The 14,848-nt window shown below is 28.6% G+C and overlaps 1 protein-coding gene across 1 annotated transcript; it reads right to left on the reverse strand.

Moving 5' to 3' along the window:
* Positions 1-1,594: 1,594 nt before the first annotated feature.
* Positions 1,595-3,946, reverse strand: LOC142548569 (suppressor of disruption of TFIIS-like). Its single transcript, XM_075656956.1, has 9 exons — positions 3,816-3,946; positions 3,331-3,397; positions 3,171-3,236; positions 2,976-3,073; positions 2,864-2,901; positions 2,654-2,741; positions 2,229-2,564; positions 2,072-2,137; positions 1,595-1,924 (listed from the first exon to the last, which is right to left on the reverse strand). Exons 1-9 carry the CDS (start codon positions 3,816-3,818, stop codon positions 1,772-1,774), a joined length of 915 nt encoding a protein of 304 aa, XP_075513071.1. The 5' UTR covers positions 3,819-3,946; the 3' UTR covers positions 1,595-1,771.
* Between the last annotated feature and the right edge of the window lie 10,902 nt (positions 3,947-14,848).

The raw sequence follows: 14,848 nt of genomic DNA on the forward strand, positions 1-14,848 counted from the left end.
TTCTATTATTTCTAGGTAGGCAGTTGAATAATTGATTGCATTCTTTTATTTATTTCTAATTATAAATTTGGTTGAGTATTTTATTTTATTTTTGAAAACGGTTGAGTACTCTATTTACTTACATTTATTAATTGCATGGTTCATTAAAAGTTCACTACCCCATTCATCAAATATACAATTGATGACAATTGTGTGAGTTATAAATTAGAGTCTTTAAAATAAAAATAATATTTATTTGTAAGGGTGTCAATTCAGGTTAGTTGAGTGGGTTGGGTCGGTTTGAGCAATAATACTATCAAAAAATTGTTCAACCCGAATCTGAGCCAATCCGAAAACTTTCAACATGAACCCGAATCAACAGATTAACTCGATTTTGAATTTTTTTAAAAAAATTAAATAAAATTCAAAAAATAATAAAAATAAAAATTTAATTTAAACACATAATAACAAAATCTCTCTCATATGTATGATTTAAATTTGAAAGTCTAATCGTAGAAAAATAAAATATATTTACTAAATCAAATTAACAATTTTAAAAAAATAAAAAATGTTCAAAATAAATATTAAATTATGAAAATTTATAATATAAATATAGAATAAATATTTTTTCAGGACATACAATATATAAAAATGTAGATAATATTTATTAATTTTATTTTTTTAAAAAAATTTAAAATTTTCAGGTCAAATCGGATCAACCCGTGCCCCAATCCAACCCGATCATTTTTTTCGGGTCAGCTATCGGGTCAACCCGATTTGACTAGAACCCGAAAACATCAAACCCGAATCTGATTTTTTTCATGTTGAACCATGTCGAGTTGGTAGATCATGTCTGATTTTGACACAATTATCAAATATTTTTGTGAAAAAGATTGTGTTGAAATTCAGAATTTTTTTTTTTTACCGGGGATAGTTTTGTATAAAATCAAATTCATTAACACAAAATTTTATTCACTAGATTTTTAAAATGAGAAAGATTTCAATATATTATTTTTTTAATGGAATAATTTAATGCATTTAAATCTGGGAGGAAGACACCTTTGAAATTTACATTATAATATAACCGATTTTACGACTTATGTAGAGGGAAATAATTAAAACATAATGATGTGAAAGGCAAAGATTTTGAGTATCCTGTAAAAAATAAACAAAAGAAAAGTTGGAATGGGTGTTACTGAATTCAACAAGATTCAAATGCCTTGTTGATTAGGTAGTAACATCTATTTCACTTAATTAATTTATTGTATTAGGGACCGACAATACATTCAAAATAATCAAAACGTGACGTTTAGCGAAAATATTTTATTCTTATTGTCATTGGTTTTTATGACTTTTCGTAAAAGTACAAATTCAATTACTATGAATTGCATAAGGTATAATTATTCGAGTGGACTATATAGAGATAACGACAAATGTTCGATCATAAAATGTGATTTACTTATTAAATATTTTCAATTAATATTTAATATTTAGAATACATATAATTCAGAAATTTGTTGGATCAAATTGGTGGCACTTGTCTGTCCGCAGGTGGTTTGATTACAGTCTGGAAGACTTGAAAGAAATGGATGTAACGTACCGTAGCGTGTTAGTAAAACCTGTGGCCATAATCACCAGATTATTGGGAGATTAAACTTTCTATTAATGATAACAGAACATTTACATTACTTAAATTAACTGAAAATTAAAAAAAAATTACATAAATGTAAGAAATATTCCCATGGAACATTGGTTTGATTATCTTACTCGGAAGAAAATGATTGCATAAAATCTAAGCTATAACAGAAGCCTCCAGAGGTACCCCGGAATAGTTAATGGCTTCAGCAAGCTTTTCAGCTTCCCACAGCTCCGGTATTGCTTCCCGAAGATTATGAATACTTTCCAATGCATAATCTGATCCCTTCACTCTCTGGGATTTCCCAACCTGCATCGACAACAAGCCCGAAAATACAGATCACTGCGAGTTGTGATGGAAAGACAGATTTCATGTTGAGTTTAAGCTACATGTACATGTTTTCTAGATATATTTTCTTGAAAATGGAGTTCAAATAAGCGATAAACAAGAACTTGCCAGCACGGTGTCGAGGCCTACTCGTTTCCCGGACTGAATATTGCGAATACTATCCTCAAAAAATAACTGCAATGTGAAAGAATAACGCTTGTAAGCATAACCAAATCCAAGAAAAGGGGGTAAGCTTCAATATTTGGATAAAAATCGGTAAACTCACTGTTCTGTTGGGATCAATGTTAGCAATTTTGAGAGCCCTTTCGATAGCAGATTCTGATGGTTTACAGACAATTGGTGTCTTGGGCAATCCTGATGATACTACTGTATTAGTCTGAGAACAATGTCCAATAATGTCGAAAATTTTTCGAGGGCCATAGGTAAAAGCATCAGAAGATCGATTGGCTCCCAGAAATTCAATCTCGTCCTCATCATCGGACGCCGCGTGTTTGTGCGTAGGATTAAGAGTTTCAAAGCAAATTATCCCTTCAAAACAGTCTTCCACGCCAAGTCTCCTCAGAGCTTTAATAGCATGGACCTTATCAGCATTTGTAAATATCTGTTTATCGAATCAATCGAGTGAATTATACTGTGCTGAATTAGACAAGGCTAACTATGTGAAAGTCACGAAATTTGACAGTCTCTTACAACTTTCCGTTGAGGTAAGCTTAGAAGAAGGCTTCGCAGTACAGGGTCGGGCTTAAGATTTTCGTAAGGTAATCTCCCATGGACAAAACTGCACAATTCAGAGCTTGTGAACTTCTTGAATCTTTGATTAATTACACACAACATACAACATTCTTTACTCAAGAACAAGAAAATAGAGTAATCAAGGCAAGTTTTCCTAAAGTAAATTACCTGTGATATTCATCATAGTCAAAATCATAGCCAATTGCCTGCAAGAAACACTATATCACAAATGGTCTTTCATACAAAATTCATTCTTCAATTTTAAGGAAAATAACCATACCCTAAGACCGGCCATTGTTGTACCATAATTCTTGTAAAGTAGGTTACATAAATCAGGGATTTTGCACTCTTCTATACCCAACTTTTCAATCATATAATCTGAAAAGGGACATAACAAATCACACATCGATGAAAAGATTCAATACTTTACTTGAAAAAGGGACTGCACGTATTTTTTGGGGTGTAAGAAAATTACCTTGAATGTTCTTAAGAACAGCAGTAACAAGACCAGAGCTTAGAGGGTAAAGGGTATCATCAAGATCTAAAGAAGAAAAAAGAATAACAATGTCAATTTTATAAAGCAATTGCAACTTCGAAGCTATTTCTTAATGGTTAAAACTTTTAAAAAAACTCACCAAACAGAAGGCAGTCGTATTTTGGCCTTTGAACCTGTCTATACAGGTCTTCATATTCCATTTTAATCTAACAAGTTGAGTAGAAAAATGAAATTACTAAACATTGACTGCAAGGTTAATGTAAAATTAATCGAATTTGACATGAAAATGCAGTTCATTTCACAAAGCCAGAACAAGCTTAGAGAAGACTAATAACAAAGAGTGGAAATGCAGATATGAAGACACAGACGAAAAAAAAAGGAATTAATAGAGGGGGCAACCTTTTTTAAAATTAATTTTTAATTTTACTTTCTTGACAAGAATCCTTGTTCCTTCCCTGGAAAACCCCTTTTCAATCCCATGAACTAAAAGTCATTTCATCTATAAAAGTTCAAAATTTTCATATTTTAAGCCAAAGTTCCAAAACTTATGATTGTGGGATTCCCTGCCAAAGCCTCGGAAACATGAAAATGAGAAAATGGGAATATCCCAGACAAAAAGCATACCATATTTGAGAAATGAGGATCAAGTTGACAGAATAGAGCTGAGTTTCAGAGGCAGAACCTTTGTTCTAGAGAGAAGGAATGGGAAGGAGAGGGGGGAGGTAATGAGGAGGCATATGCTGGGTTTAAATAGACGAACCGTTGTGCTATTTCATTTTAATTTGGGAAAAAATAATATTGAAAATATATACGTGTGATATTTTTTTCATTAATAATAATAATAATAATATATTTAAATACTTCCGACAGTTGTACTCTGCTGACTCTAGTGGTGTATACCAATTTACGTATATCAATATGATTGCGTATACAATATTATAACATCATATCTATATAGTCATATATATATATATATATATATATATACGAACAGAGTTTTTGTAAAAACAGGAAAGTTATCGTCCAATTACTTACAAAAAAAATAAGACAAAAACTTGTGTGAAACGGTCTTACGGGTCGTATTTTGTGAGAAAGATCTCTATTTGAGATATGCATGAAAAAATATTACTTTTTATGTTAAGAGTATTACTTTTTATTGTGAATATCGGTAGGATTGGCCCGTCTCACAGATAAAGATTCGTGATATCGTCTCATAAGAGACCTGCTCAAAAACAAAAATACAATATTTAATTAGTTTATTTAATTTTTCTTAAGAAAAATTGGTAGAATATTAAAAGTTAAAACTCAAAGAAGGTTTTCCAATGGACATTAAATTATTATTTATTAATCATAAATGTTTAACCTCATATCATTTTGAGATTATCTTAATTTGAAAGAATTAATGCATATTAGTTTTCTTCCAAAACCATACGTATATTGTATCTCTTGGACTATCTTCTTAAAATTCAAATCAGATAACTCAAGAAAATTAAAAGAGATATATTCAAAAAGGTTTCAAATATACATTAAATTATCATCAATAAACATGTCTAATTACTCTCAATAATCAGAAATGTTTGACACCCAAGGCATACAATTCGAGATTTACATAATTTGAAAGAGTTAATGCATGATATAATTTTGTTAAAAGTACCCGCTTTATAATTTTTTTCTCTTGGACTGCCTTATTTGAATTTTAAATTATAAATAATACATTATCGCATATTATATTGGAAACCAATTTTATTCTATTTATCTTACTAAATTTCAGTTTTTTAGGTCGACATTAATACATTAAACACGATAAGAACCATGTCATGCCTTAAACTAATACTATTAATCGACATATATTATATTTAAGAAAATTTTTCAAAATTAGCGAAAAAATAGTTTCTTATTTTTATTTTTTTATTAATATATTATTTTTTTAGAATTTAAATATCTATTATTTTTTATAATAATTAATGTTTAATAAAATCATCCCGCAATATTCTTAAATTTTTATTTAACAATTTTTAATATAATTTGATATTAATACCAACTCTGGATAGCCAAAAGTATAAATTTTAGTACTTAATTCGCCTATAATCTCAAAACAGAATGGAACAGACAATGAGATTCGTCTGCCTCAAAAAAAAGGAGAAAATAGTTTGTGCATAATAAACGATAAAATGGAAATTCGCAAAACCTTCGGAAAAAATCCTTCTATTCAAGATTTAATAGCACAAATTTCCAGGGTGTAATTGACTGCACTGACATCAAAGAATCAAAACCATGCCACTTGCAAGTTCCATTTATCGGTAGAAAAGGTATTTCAACAAAAAATGTGACGGTGGTTTTGTGATTTTGATATGTAATTCACATTTGTGCCCCCTCGTTGGAAAGAGAGTTTGAAACGAAAAATAATTTTTTATTCCATTGTTTCTAAGAACTTTTAATGTCAAAAGACAAAAATCTGTGTAAGACGGTCTTACATGTCGTATTTTGTGAGACATATATCTTATTTTCGAGATTTGTCTTTAATTGTGAATATCAGTAGGGTTGACCCGTCTCAGAGATAAAGATTCGTGAGATCGTTTCACAAGAAACCTACTCATGTCAAAATATATTTGTCTTATTTTCGAGATTTTAAGTATGAGAATCGCTTTCAATATCTCACATTATGCTCTATAAGTTATTTTCATTGCTTAATAGTTAAGTTTATTTGTAAAATCAAATTAAAGATATTTTTATGTTCTGCATTTTAATTATATTCTTCTTATATCCAAATATCGCATTCCATATTTTCATCGTGCGTATTTACATACAACAATAATCTCGAGACCTTCAATCGATTGCATTCATCATTGTGCGGTACCATGGAACACACTTTTGGTGTGTGAAATAAAAAAGTTTCAAAAATCATGTCTGTGAAATATTTCTTAGTCAGACGAGATTGAACTTGTGTCGGCTACAATGACAATACACAGATTTTATCAAAAAGACAGGATTTTTTGGTGTGTGATTTAAGAACAGATAATGGAAATGATTAATGAGATTGCATTTGAAAAGGTTGGTGTCCCCTTTGATTATAATATATACTAATTACTTCGTACACGCGATACGTGTGTATACAATCTTTTTTTATCATTATCGATGAATTAAAGTAAAATTTGATAAATTGTTGAAGAACTAAGTTGATGTTTGAATTGTTGAAATAAAAAAATAAAAATAAAAGTGTGTGTTGAAATTCAAAAAAAACAAAAACAAAAAATAAAAGTGTAATATTAGTATCATATAAGGGTAAAGTTGAAATAAAAATTTGGTGTCCTTCCTAGATGTTTACTATCATGTCATCGACTTTAATAAAATAAAATATATAACATATATGTACACATTCACACACACTTATCGGGTGATATGAATAAAACAACATGCTAAAACTTACTGTTTCAACCTATTCAATCAACTTGGATGAATTAAGTTCCAAATTTTTAAATTTTTAAGAAAAATTACAGCCATCGGATTGTGTAATCTTGTGGTGTAACCTCTTCCGGGATTTTTTTTTTTAAATAAAAAAAATCGTAACATATAAAATAAGTGGGGCGTTTTCGCGAATTATATATACATTTTAAACTACTTGATGATATATTTTCAAACGAGACAAATATCAGAATTCCGTCACGATCAGCAAATAATTGTCATGAGAGATTTCATACCTAAGATATATTGTATCAAAAGCAACATCAAAAATATGAAATCAATCTTGTTGGTCGATTACATATTTTTGTTTAATTATTTCAAATTCATTTCTTAACCTAGTCATTTGGATTTCGAATACTATGTTTTGAAATCTTCTCTTAAACCTAAATACTTCCATCGCACTTGAACGTTTTTCGATTTAATTTTTGATTAAGAAACTGTACAAGCTCAATAATCACAACTGGATAGGCATTGAATATTTATTAAATACATAATGAGTGTACATCATGTGAAGGTCGGGGTCAAAGAGAGCTGGGGTGATCGTGGATACCACGAGATTGTACGGACAACGAGCGGTTCCTGACAGACTTATAGGCGAAGGGAACATGAATGAACAGATCTCACACTGGAAATAGAATGATTCTATAAACTGTTCAGGTACGAAACTGTGCAGTTGATGATTGGTTAAAAGATTTAATATGCACTATTCATATGGTGCATCTTTTTTTTGGTAGCTAATCTCATAATAACTTCAAGGTTAAGCGTACTTGACTTGTGACAATTCTTGGATCGATGATATCTTGGGAAGTTTCTTTGGGTCCGTGTGAACGAAGATATAAGCACGCTTGTAAAGATTTGTCATGATACAGTGATGACAATCGTTGAATCTTAAGGCGTTACACAACATTACCAAAAGTTTGGCTAAATTAGGTTCGATAAACACGGATACGCACAATTGTGTGTCATCTGTTGAATCTTCGTCTTTTCGAAGCGTGATATCCCAACTTTCCAGCTATAAAGTTTTACGGAGTTCCTTAGTTACAAGGTTATCTGTATCATCATTAGATTCAAAAAAAAAAAAAAATTCTCAAATGTTATTAAAAATTATAAGATTTGAGTCTTCACTTTCTTTTTAAATTATAAATTAATTAAAATATTTCATACTGAAACTTAATATAAAATATAATAAGATTATAAATGTAATACAATCAGAAGTAATTCCCAAGAAAATTGTCTCTATATTATATTTCAATTGATACAAACAATTAAAACATCGAAATACATCTAATTTAATTTTAACAAATAAACTATTAATATAGTATCAACGTGCTTAAACAAGTTGTTGGTACCTTTCACCTTTTTCTTTATTTTTTTAAAAAAAGTCAATTTCATTTTACATATGGATTTCTTAAAGTAAAATTTCAATAACTTATTATTTCTATTTTTTGGGTAAAAATCACGCCAAATAAGTACACGTTGGTGACATATAATGCATTGAATCGAGCCACTTCCGTGCCATTTTTTGTTCATGATTTGTCTTCAAGATTTAAAACAAGTAATACGATTGCCTTTTGATGCATGTAATATGAAGTCTTTTTTTAAAAAATTAATAGGTATTTTGTGAGACAGACTCGCGAATCTTTATCTGTGAGACGATTTAACAACGCTCATATTTATAATAATAATTAATATTTTTGACATAAATAATACTATTTTTTCATGGATGACCCAAATAAGATATTTGTCTCACAAAATCGAGTCGTTATTGATTGAATGGAAAATCAAGTGCATCAAAGAAATAATTATTGATTGAATGAACTGATTAGCTGTTATCGAAGAAGAATCGAAATATTATTAAATCCGGCAAGTATACGTACATAGATACATGTATTTATTTACTTAATTTTTCTTTCATCAACATAATTTGATTGATTTTTTATTTTTTATTTTTTGGGTTTAAACGTCGCGAATTCCTTAATAATCACGCCTTTTTATGAATTGGTCCGTCTTATGCTTCAATTATTTTATTTCTAGATTCATTATTTTTTGTCAAATTTCATAAACTTTGGAATTAATTTTGACCCTACTAAGCTATACAAATCGTTACGAAATTGGATAAGATATTATCAACTTATGTATAATTAACATGAAACTGTAATTTTAGTCATATACATATTCATTTATTTGTAATTTTTGTATTTTATATTGTCAATCGATTTTCTTTTGTAATCACACTAACTTTTCATTGGAAGGTCTGATAAGAAAATGTACACACAAGCGTCATATAAGAGCATTGTAGATGTCGCATAGGTGTTAGCATCAATTTTATGTTGGTAAAAGACTAAAATTTCTAAAATAACAATGATAATGGCCGCAAATAAGAACCTTAACGGTGTGCGTTTATTGCACGTTATTATATGTGTGAGCTCTAATAATAGTAACAACGCAACGAATAAAAACATTAACAACGTGTTTTTAATATGAGTCGTTAATGTTATGCTGTAAATATTAATATTTCTTATAGCATGAATATAAAATGTAATAACTAAAATCAGAAAAGGACAAATATCAATGACTAATCTTTACGTTGTGATTTCATTTAATACTTTTTAGTGATTGAAAATATATATGTTTGGGTGCCATTGTCAGAGAGTGAAAACGACAATCGTTGTGAGAGAACCCTATAATTATTTTTTTCAAATCGAGGAAACAATAATTGGACACTTAAGTTAAATTATATGTATAATTAAAGTAGTGAGGACAAAAAAGTAGCCCAAAAATTAGTTTAAAAGTGGAAAGAGAGGGGGGGGGGGGGGGGGGGGGACCTTTAAAACGTTTGTTTAAAAGCCAAAAGAGGAAGAGGATTGCTTAGACTTCGAACTACCCATACTTTATGATAATTAAAACGTTTTTTCCATGAATTTACTGTTAATTAAACTTTTCATTAATTTATTTATTTGGAAAATAATATAAATTAAGATGTTGACCTATTTTCAAAAAACTTAAGAAAAATAAAAAATATATATTATTTTTAATTTTTTTTAATAAAAACAATAATTTCCCACGTTCAAGAATGTAGCCATAAAAGTGTAGGCAAATTCATTCCGTAGAGAACACAATTGTTTTTGCTTCTCAATTATTTGCACTCATGATTGTGACCCACATATATATTATTGTTATATAACAATAATAAATATATATATATATATTATATTTATTATTGTTATATATAAAAATAAATTAATATAATGATAATAAGAAGAATGGTACTAATTTGTAATTATCGAAGTCCTGTGTTTATACATGAAAGCTACGTCTACGGAGATCCTAAACCTTGTTTCAACATCACACCTGCAAAATGGGAATCTAAAATATTGTACAATTGACATTAATTAACGAGTATGTCTCTCGTGAAATGGTTTCACTAATTTTTATCTGTGAGACGGGTCAACCCTACCGATATTCACAATAAAAATTAATACTCATAGCATAAAAAATAATAATTTTTCACGGATTAACCAAATAAGAGATCTGTCTCACAAAATACGACTTGAAGACCGTCTCACACAAGTTTTTTCCTTAATTAATTCATGCCATATCACATATGAGTTGATATTCAATTAGACCATATCAATAATTTTTATATGCGACAGATCGATTTGGTCTATATGTAGAATGAAAATTAATTTTTTTTGAGATAAAAATTAATATTATTTCATTAATCGGATCAAATACGAAGTATATTTTATAAAATTATTCTGCGAGAAAATCTCATAATCCAGAGAGCACTTGCTTCCCTGTGAAAGCAAGATATAAATTTGGAAGGTAACGACCAATAATGAATGCAACTCACAAGATGAACAAAAAATAATATATAATAGTTTGGATTTTTTTAAAAAAAATTATTATTTTAACTTTAGGGTATATATATCTTTACAATTATTTGCAACAAAACACTCTTACTTAGCGAACTCGAATACGAATACCTCCTGGTTGCCTTGGCATTGTAGAATATTACCAATCCACTTGTCGCATACAAAATTAATGCAATCATGAAATACATTTGAGTGAAGATATGATTGCCTACAGTTGACGATTTCATAATTTCTTTAATTAGTAAAATATTATTTGGCAATTAAAAATGTTTAAAATTTTTGAATTACACCCGTTATTACAAGTTAAAAATTTTTTTTTTTTGGGTAAGATGATAATTGTTTATGTCATATTGAATTTGATTTTCAATTATTTGAGAGATGTTTTTTGTAAAGCAATAATCTCGATTAGTAAAAAATCGTAACATAATATTTGAACTGTTATAGGATTTAGGAAGCGGAAGCGGAAAAGTAAATTGAAAGAAATTATATAATGGCGTGCTCCATTCATTTGTTGTATCCTACTTTAAACGAAGGATGAAGACAATAAGGTCTCAGCGTATAGCCTATAGCCCTGTGCTTTTAATGGTTTGGGTAATTGCCTTGCCCTTTCATGACAATTATATATATATATATATATATAGTGTATCGATGTACATGTTACGTATTTGTATAATTTTTTTTATAATTCATTTGATTTATATTTAAATGAGGATCAAAATATAAAAATAAGAAATAGCGAAAAACTACACTGTAATTTTGATATATTCATTACAAAAATAAATAGATAAAAGAAAAAAATAAAAAAATATTCACGTAGGAATTGAACTTACAATTTGATACCTAAGAAACAAACACTCTATCAGCTGAACTACATATAGTTTACGTTAATGTTTTCGTACTTTATCGATATACATAATTATTAAAACAGACCATGACACCAAAAATCAGTTACTTTAAATATCTCAAACTTTGAATTATTAATGCTTTGATTTATTTGTGTGAACTCGAAGGAACGTTATTAAATTCAAAATATTTAGAGGAGAGACAGATGCCCATATTATTAATTTAATCCAACAATTTTTCCAGGAGATTACTTCGACCGGTGGTAAAGCAATTTGTCCTTAAATAATAAAAGAGAGGAGAAAAGGAAGTGTTACTTTTATATTTGAAACTGGTCAATTTTTTGTTAATTCTCGTTGTTATTTAATTTTTAAATTCATGATTTTGAACGTAGGATCGATATTCTTTGATCAGTATAAACAATTAATCGTATAGTATATCCATTAAATATCTCACATTAATTATATTACTGAGATTTATAAGTATAAGCTTAGACAATCATCTTTTAAAATAGTTTTTGAGGTAAATTAGACAAGTCTATAATCTTGACATAGTATCAAAACTCAGACTCATTGTTCGATTGTCTTTATGGACCAAACGTTAATATCTTGTAAACTTCACGCTCAATTTCTCCATTGTTCATTTCTTCACGGCGCGAGAGACGTGCATTAGATGTCTCACGTTGACTGAATTAAGTTATTGAAAGTTGTATGTATAGACTTGGATAATCATTTCTTCTCGAGTTAGCTTTTGAGACGGAGTTTGGCTCCAACCTCGGTCTCAACACGATCACATAATTCTTAAATATTTAGAAAAAATAATGTCATTTTGTCGGAATTAAACACAAAGTAGTGCAAGTCGGTCTTTGTTTTATCTGAACAAATCTCTCGTATTTTCAATTGATGATAACAATATGTTAATTTATTTTAATTCGTTCTTCTTTTCAGATTAGTCATATAAACATTTAATATATAGAACGAAGTTTCCAAGCGATTGAAATAAAAATTAAATAAAGACTTGTATGTTGACATTATGTTGTAATAAAAAAATTGCGAGGAGAGTTACTTCTCTTACCGGATATTTGATGATAAAAAATTTCAAATATAAATATAGCTCTTAAATAAGTAAATTACAGAGCCTTTGATTCGATTAGTTAAACTTTAATTTAGCCCAATGCAATAAGGAAAAGAGACATGCTATGAAATTTTACATAAAAACTTTTGTGCGACGGTCTTACGAGTTAATTTTGTGATATTGATATTCTACTTGAGTCACCCATAAAAAATATTGTTTTTATACCAAAAATATTAGTTATTATTGTCAATATGGTAGGGTTGACACGTCCTACGGATAAAGATCGATGAAACCATCTCACAAGTCTAGAGTGTTTCTTTTATATGATGTAGTAGAATTCTAGTTATCAGATAATCAACATATGATATCAAATTGAGTTAAAGAAAGTTGAGATATTTCATATATTGCGTGGTTGTCATAAGTACTTCTAGCGTAGTCGTGAATAATGTTTGTTTTGTTTCTTCCACGACTCTATGTTTAATCATGTCCTAACCACGATTTTGACTAAGCAAGTTCAAATTCTCCACAACTATACCACGACTTTTAAAATTTTTACGAGGCTTCAAAATTATACAGAGATCAAACTAAATTAATTACTGCGTACTTTTGCGTTAAATGGTGACAAATAATCTTGCTCAATTACGACTTCTCGTGACAAAAATTTGTGTGAGACGGTCTCACGTGTCGTATTTTGTGAAACAAGTATCTTATTTGGGTCATCCATGAAAAAATATTATTTTTTTATGCTAAGATTATTATTTTTTATTGTGAATATCGGTAGAGTTGACCCATCTTACAGATAAAGATTCGTGAGACCGTCTCACAAGAGACCTACTCACTTCTTATTTGTTAAGATACAAGGATCGTCCGAAAATTTCGAATACTTTTGGCATAAAAAGTTACACATTTTAATGAGTCGAGTCAAGTAGAAGATCCGTCTCAAAAAATTAATAAGTAAGACGACCTCATAAATAATTTTTGTGTTTTCAAAATTTATCTGAGTCACTTATTTAAATGTCTCGTATTTTTGTTGTTATGTAGTAAAGTAATAAAACTTAAAGTATACAATAAAAATAAATAAAATCATCACAAAAAAATGTTACATGTCTCGTTGTATAAATCGGAATTTGTATTTAATAGCAAGCTTCATATATATATATATATATATAATTATGAATGTATAAGTTGGTTTTTTTATTATTCAACAAAATTGTATTTTAGTTATGAGATAAATATAAATTACACTTGTCATCATCCCTTACTAATTACACATAAATAATATATTTACCATGAAATTAGGGGCTTAATCTATCTACTTTCTATCTAAATATGTGAATAAATCTATGTATTTCCTTTCATATCTAAATGTGTGAATAAATTACAAGTTTTTCGTTATACTATTCAACATTATTGTCTTTTAATTATGAAAAAATATGTAAATTACAGTTATGATTATGTCCTACTAATTATTCGACAAATAATATAATTATCATTAAAACATGTACTTAATCTATATTTTCTCTCTAAACGTGAATAAATATATTAGTTTAAAATTGTGAATTCTACGTTCTTAGATTAAATTTTTTTAGTGCCTCGTGTAACATTTTTTAAAGTTAAATACTCATTTTTTATTTGATAAAAAATCATACAAAAAAAATATCATTTTAGATCATTATTTCAAGTATATAAACACATAATTTTCTTCTATTCTTCAATATTGATGAGATTTGACGACAGCTGACATAGAATCAAAACTATACACCAAGGAATGAAGCTAATGCAGACAAACATCATTATATTATGTCGAAGCTGTTGCCAACCACATACAATTTGACACAATGGTTGAGGGAATTTTTTTTGGCTAAATTAATGTCTAAATAAACAATAAAATATAGATTATTTTTTTGCTCTTAAAAAAGAAGTCTTTATCTAGAGATGTTACAATAGGCAAAATAATACTTAAAACCAAATAATTTAGTGGCCATTGCCCATGCAAATGTCATCAGCTTTATCCAGGTGAAGTTTCTCGAGGCAGAATCGGCCACTAATTTCTAGTGGCTTCCAATTTGTGTGGCAACTATTCAATTTCAAACGCCATTTTCAAATATATATTGCTTATAAAATATTGTTCATTGTGACACACGATAGATTTATTAATTTACTTATTCAGCCATCCATGAGAGCAACGTCTATATATACAATACTGACGTTTTGTCAAGTAATTGGAAAATTTTTATTTTTTTATTAAATTAAATATTAATTGTTGAAAATGTATTTCAGTTTTCTATGACGCTTTCGATATAAATAGATAAATATTTAAAAAATGGTTTTATACATATATTATATTAGAGTAGGTCTCTTGTGAGACTGGTCAACCCTACCGATATTCACAATAAAAAGTAATAC

This window comes from Primulina tabacum, chromosome 6 (genome assembly GCF_025594145.1).
Source record: "Primulina tabacum isolate GXHZ01 chromosome 6, ASM2559414v2, whole genome shotgun sequence".
Lineage (NCBI taxonomy): Eukaryota > Viridiplantae > Streptophyta > Magnoliopsida > Lamiales > Gesneriaceae > Primulina > Primulina tabacum.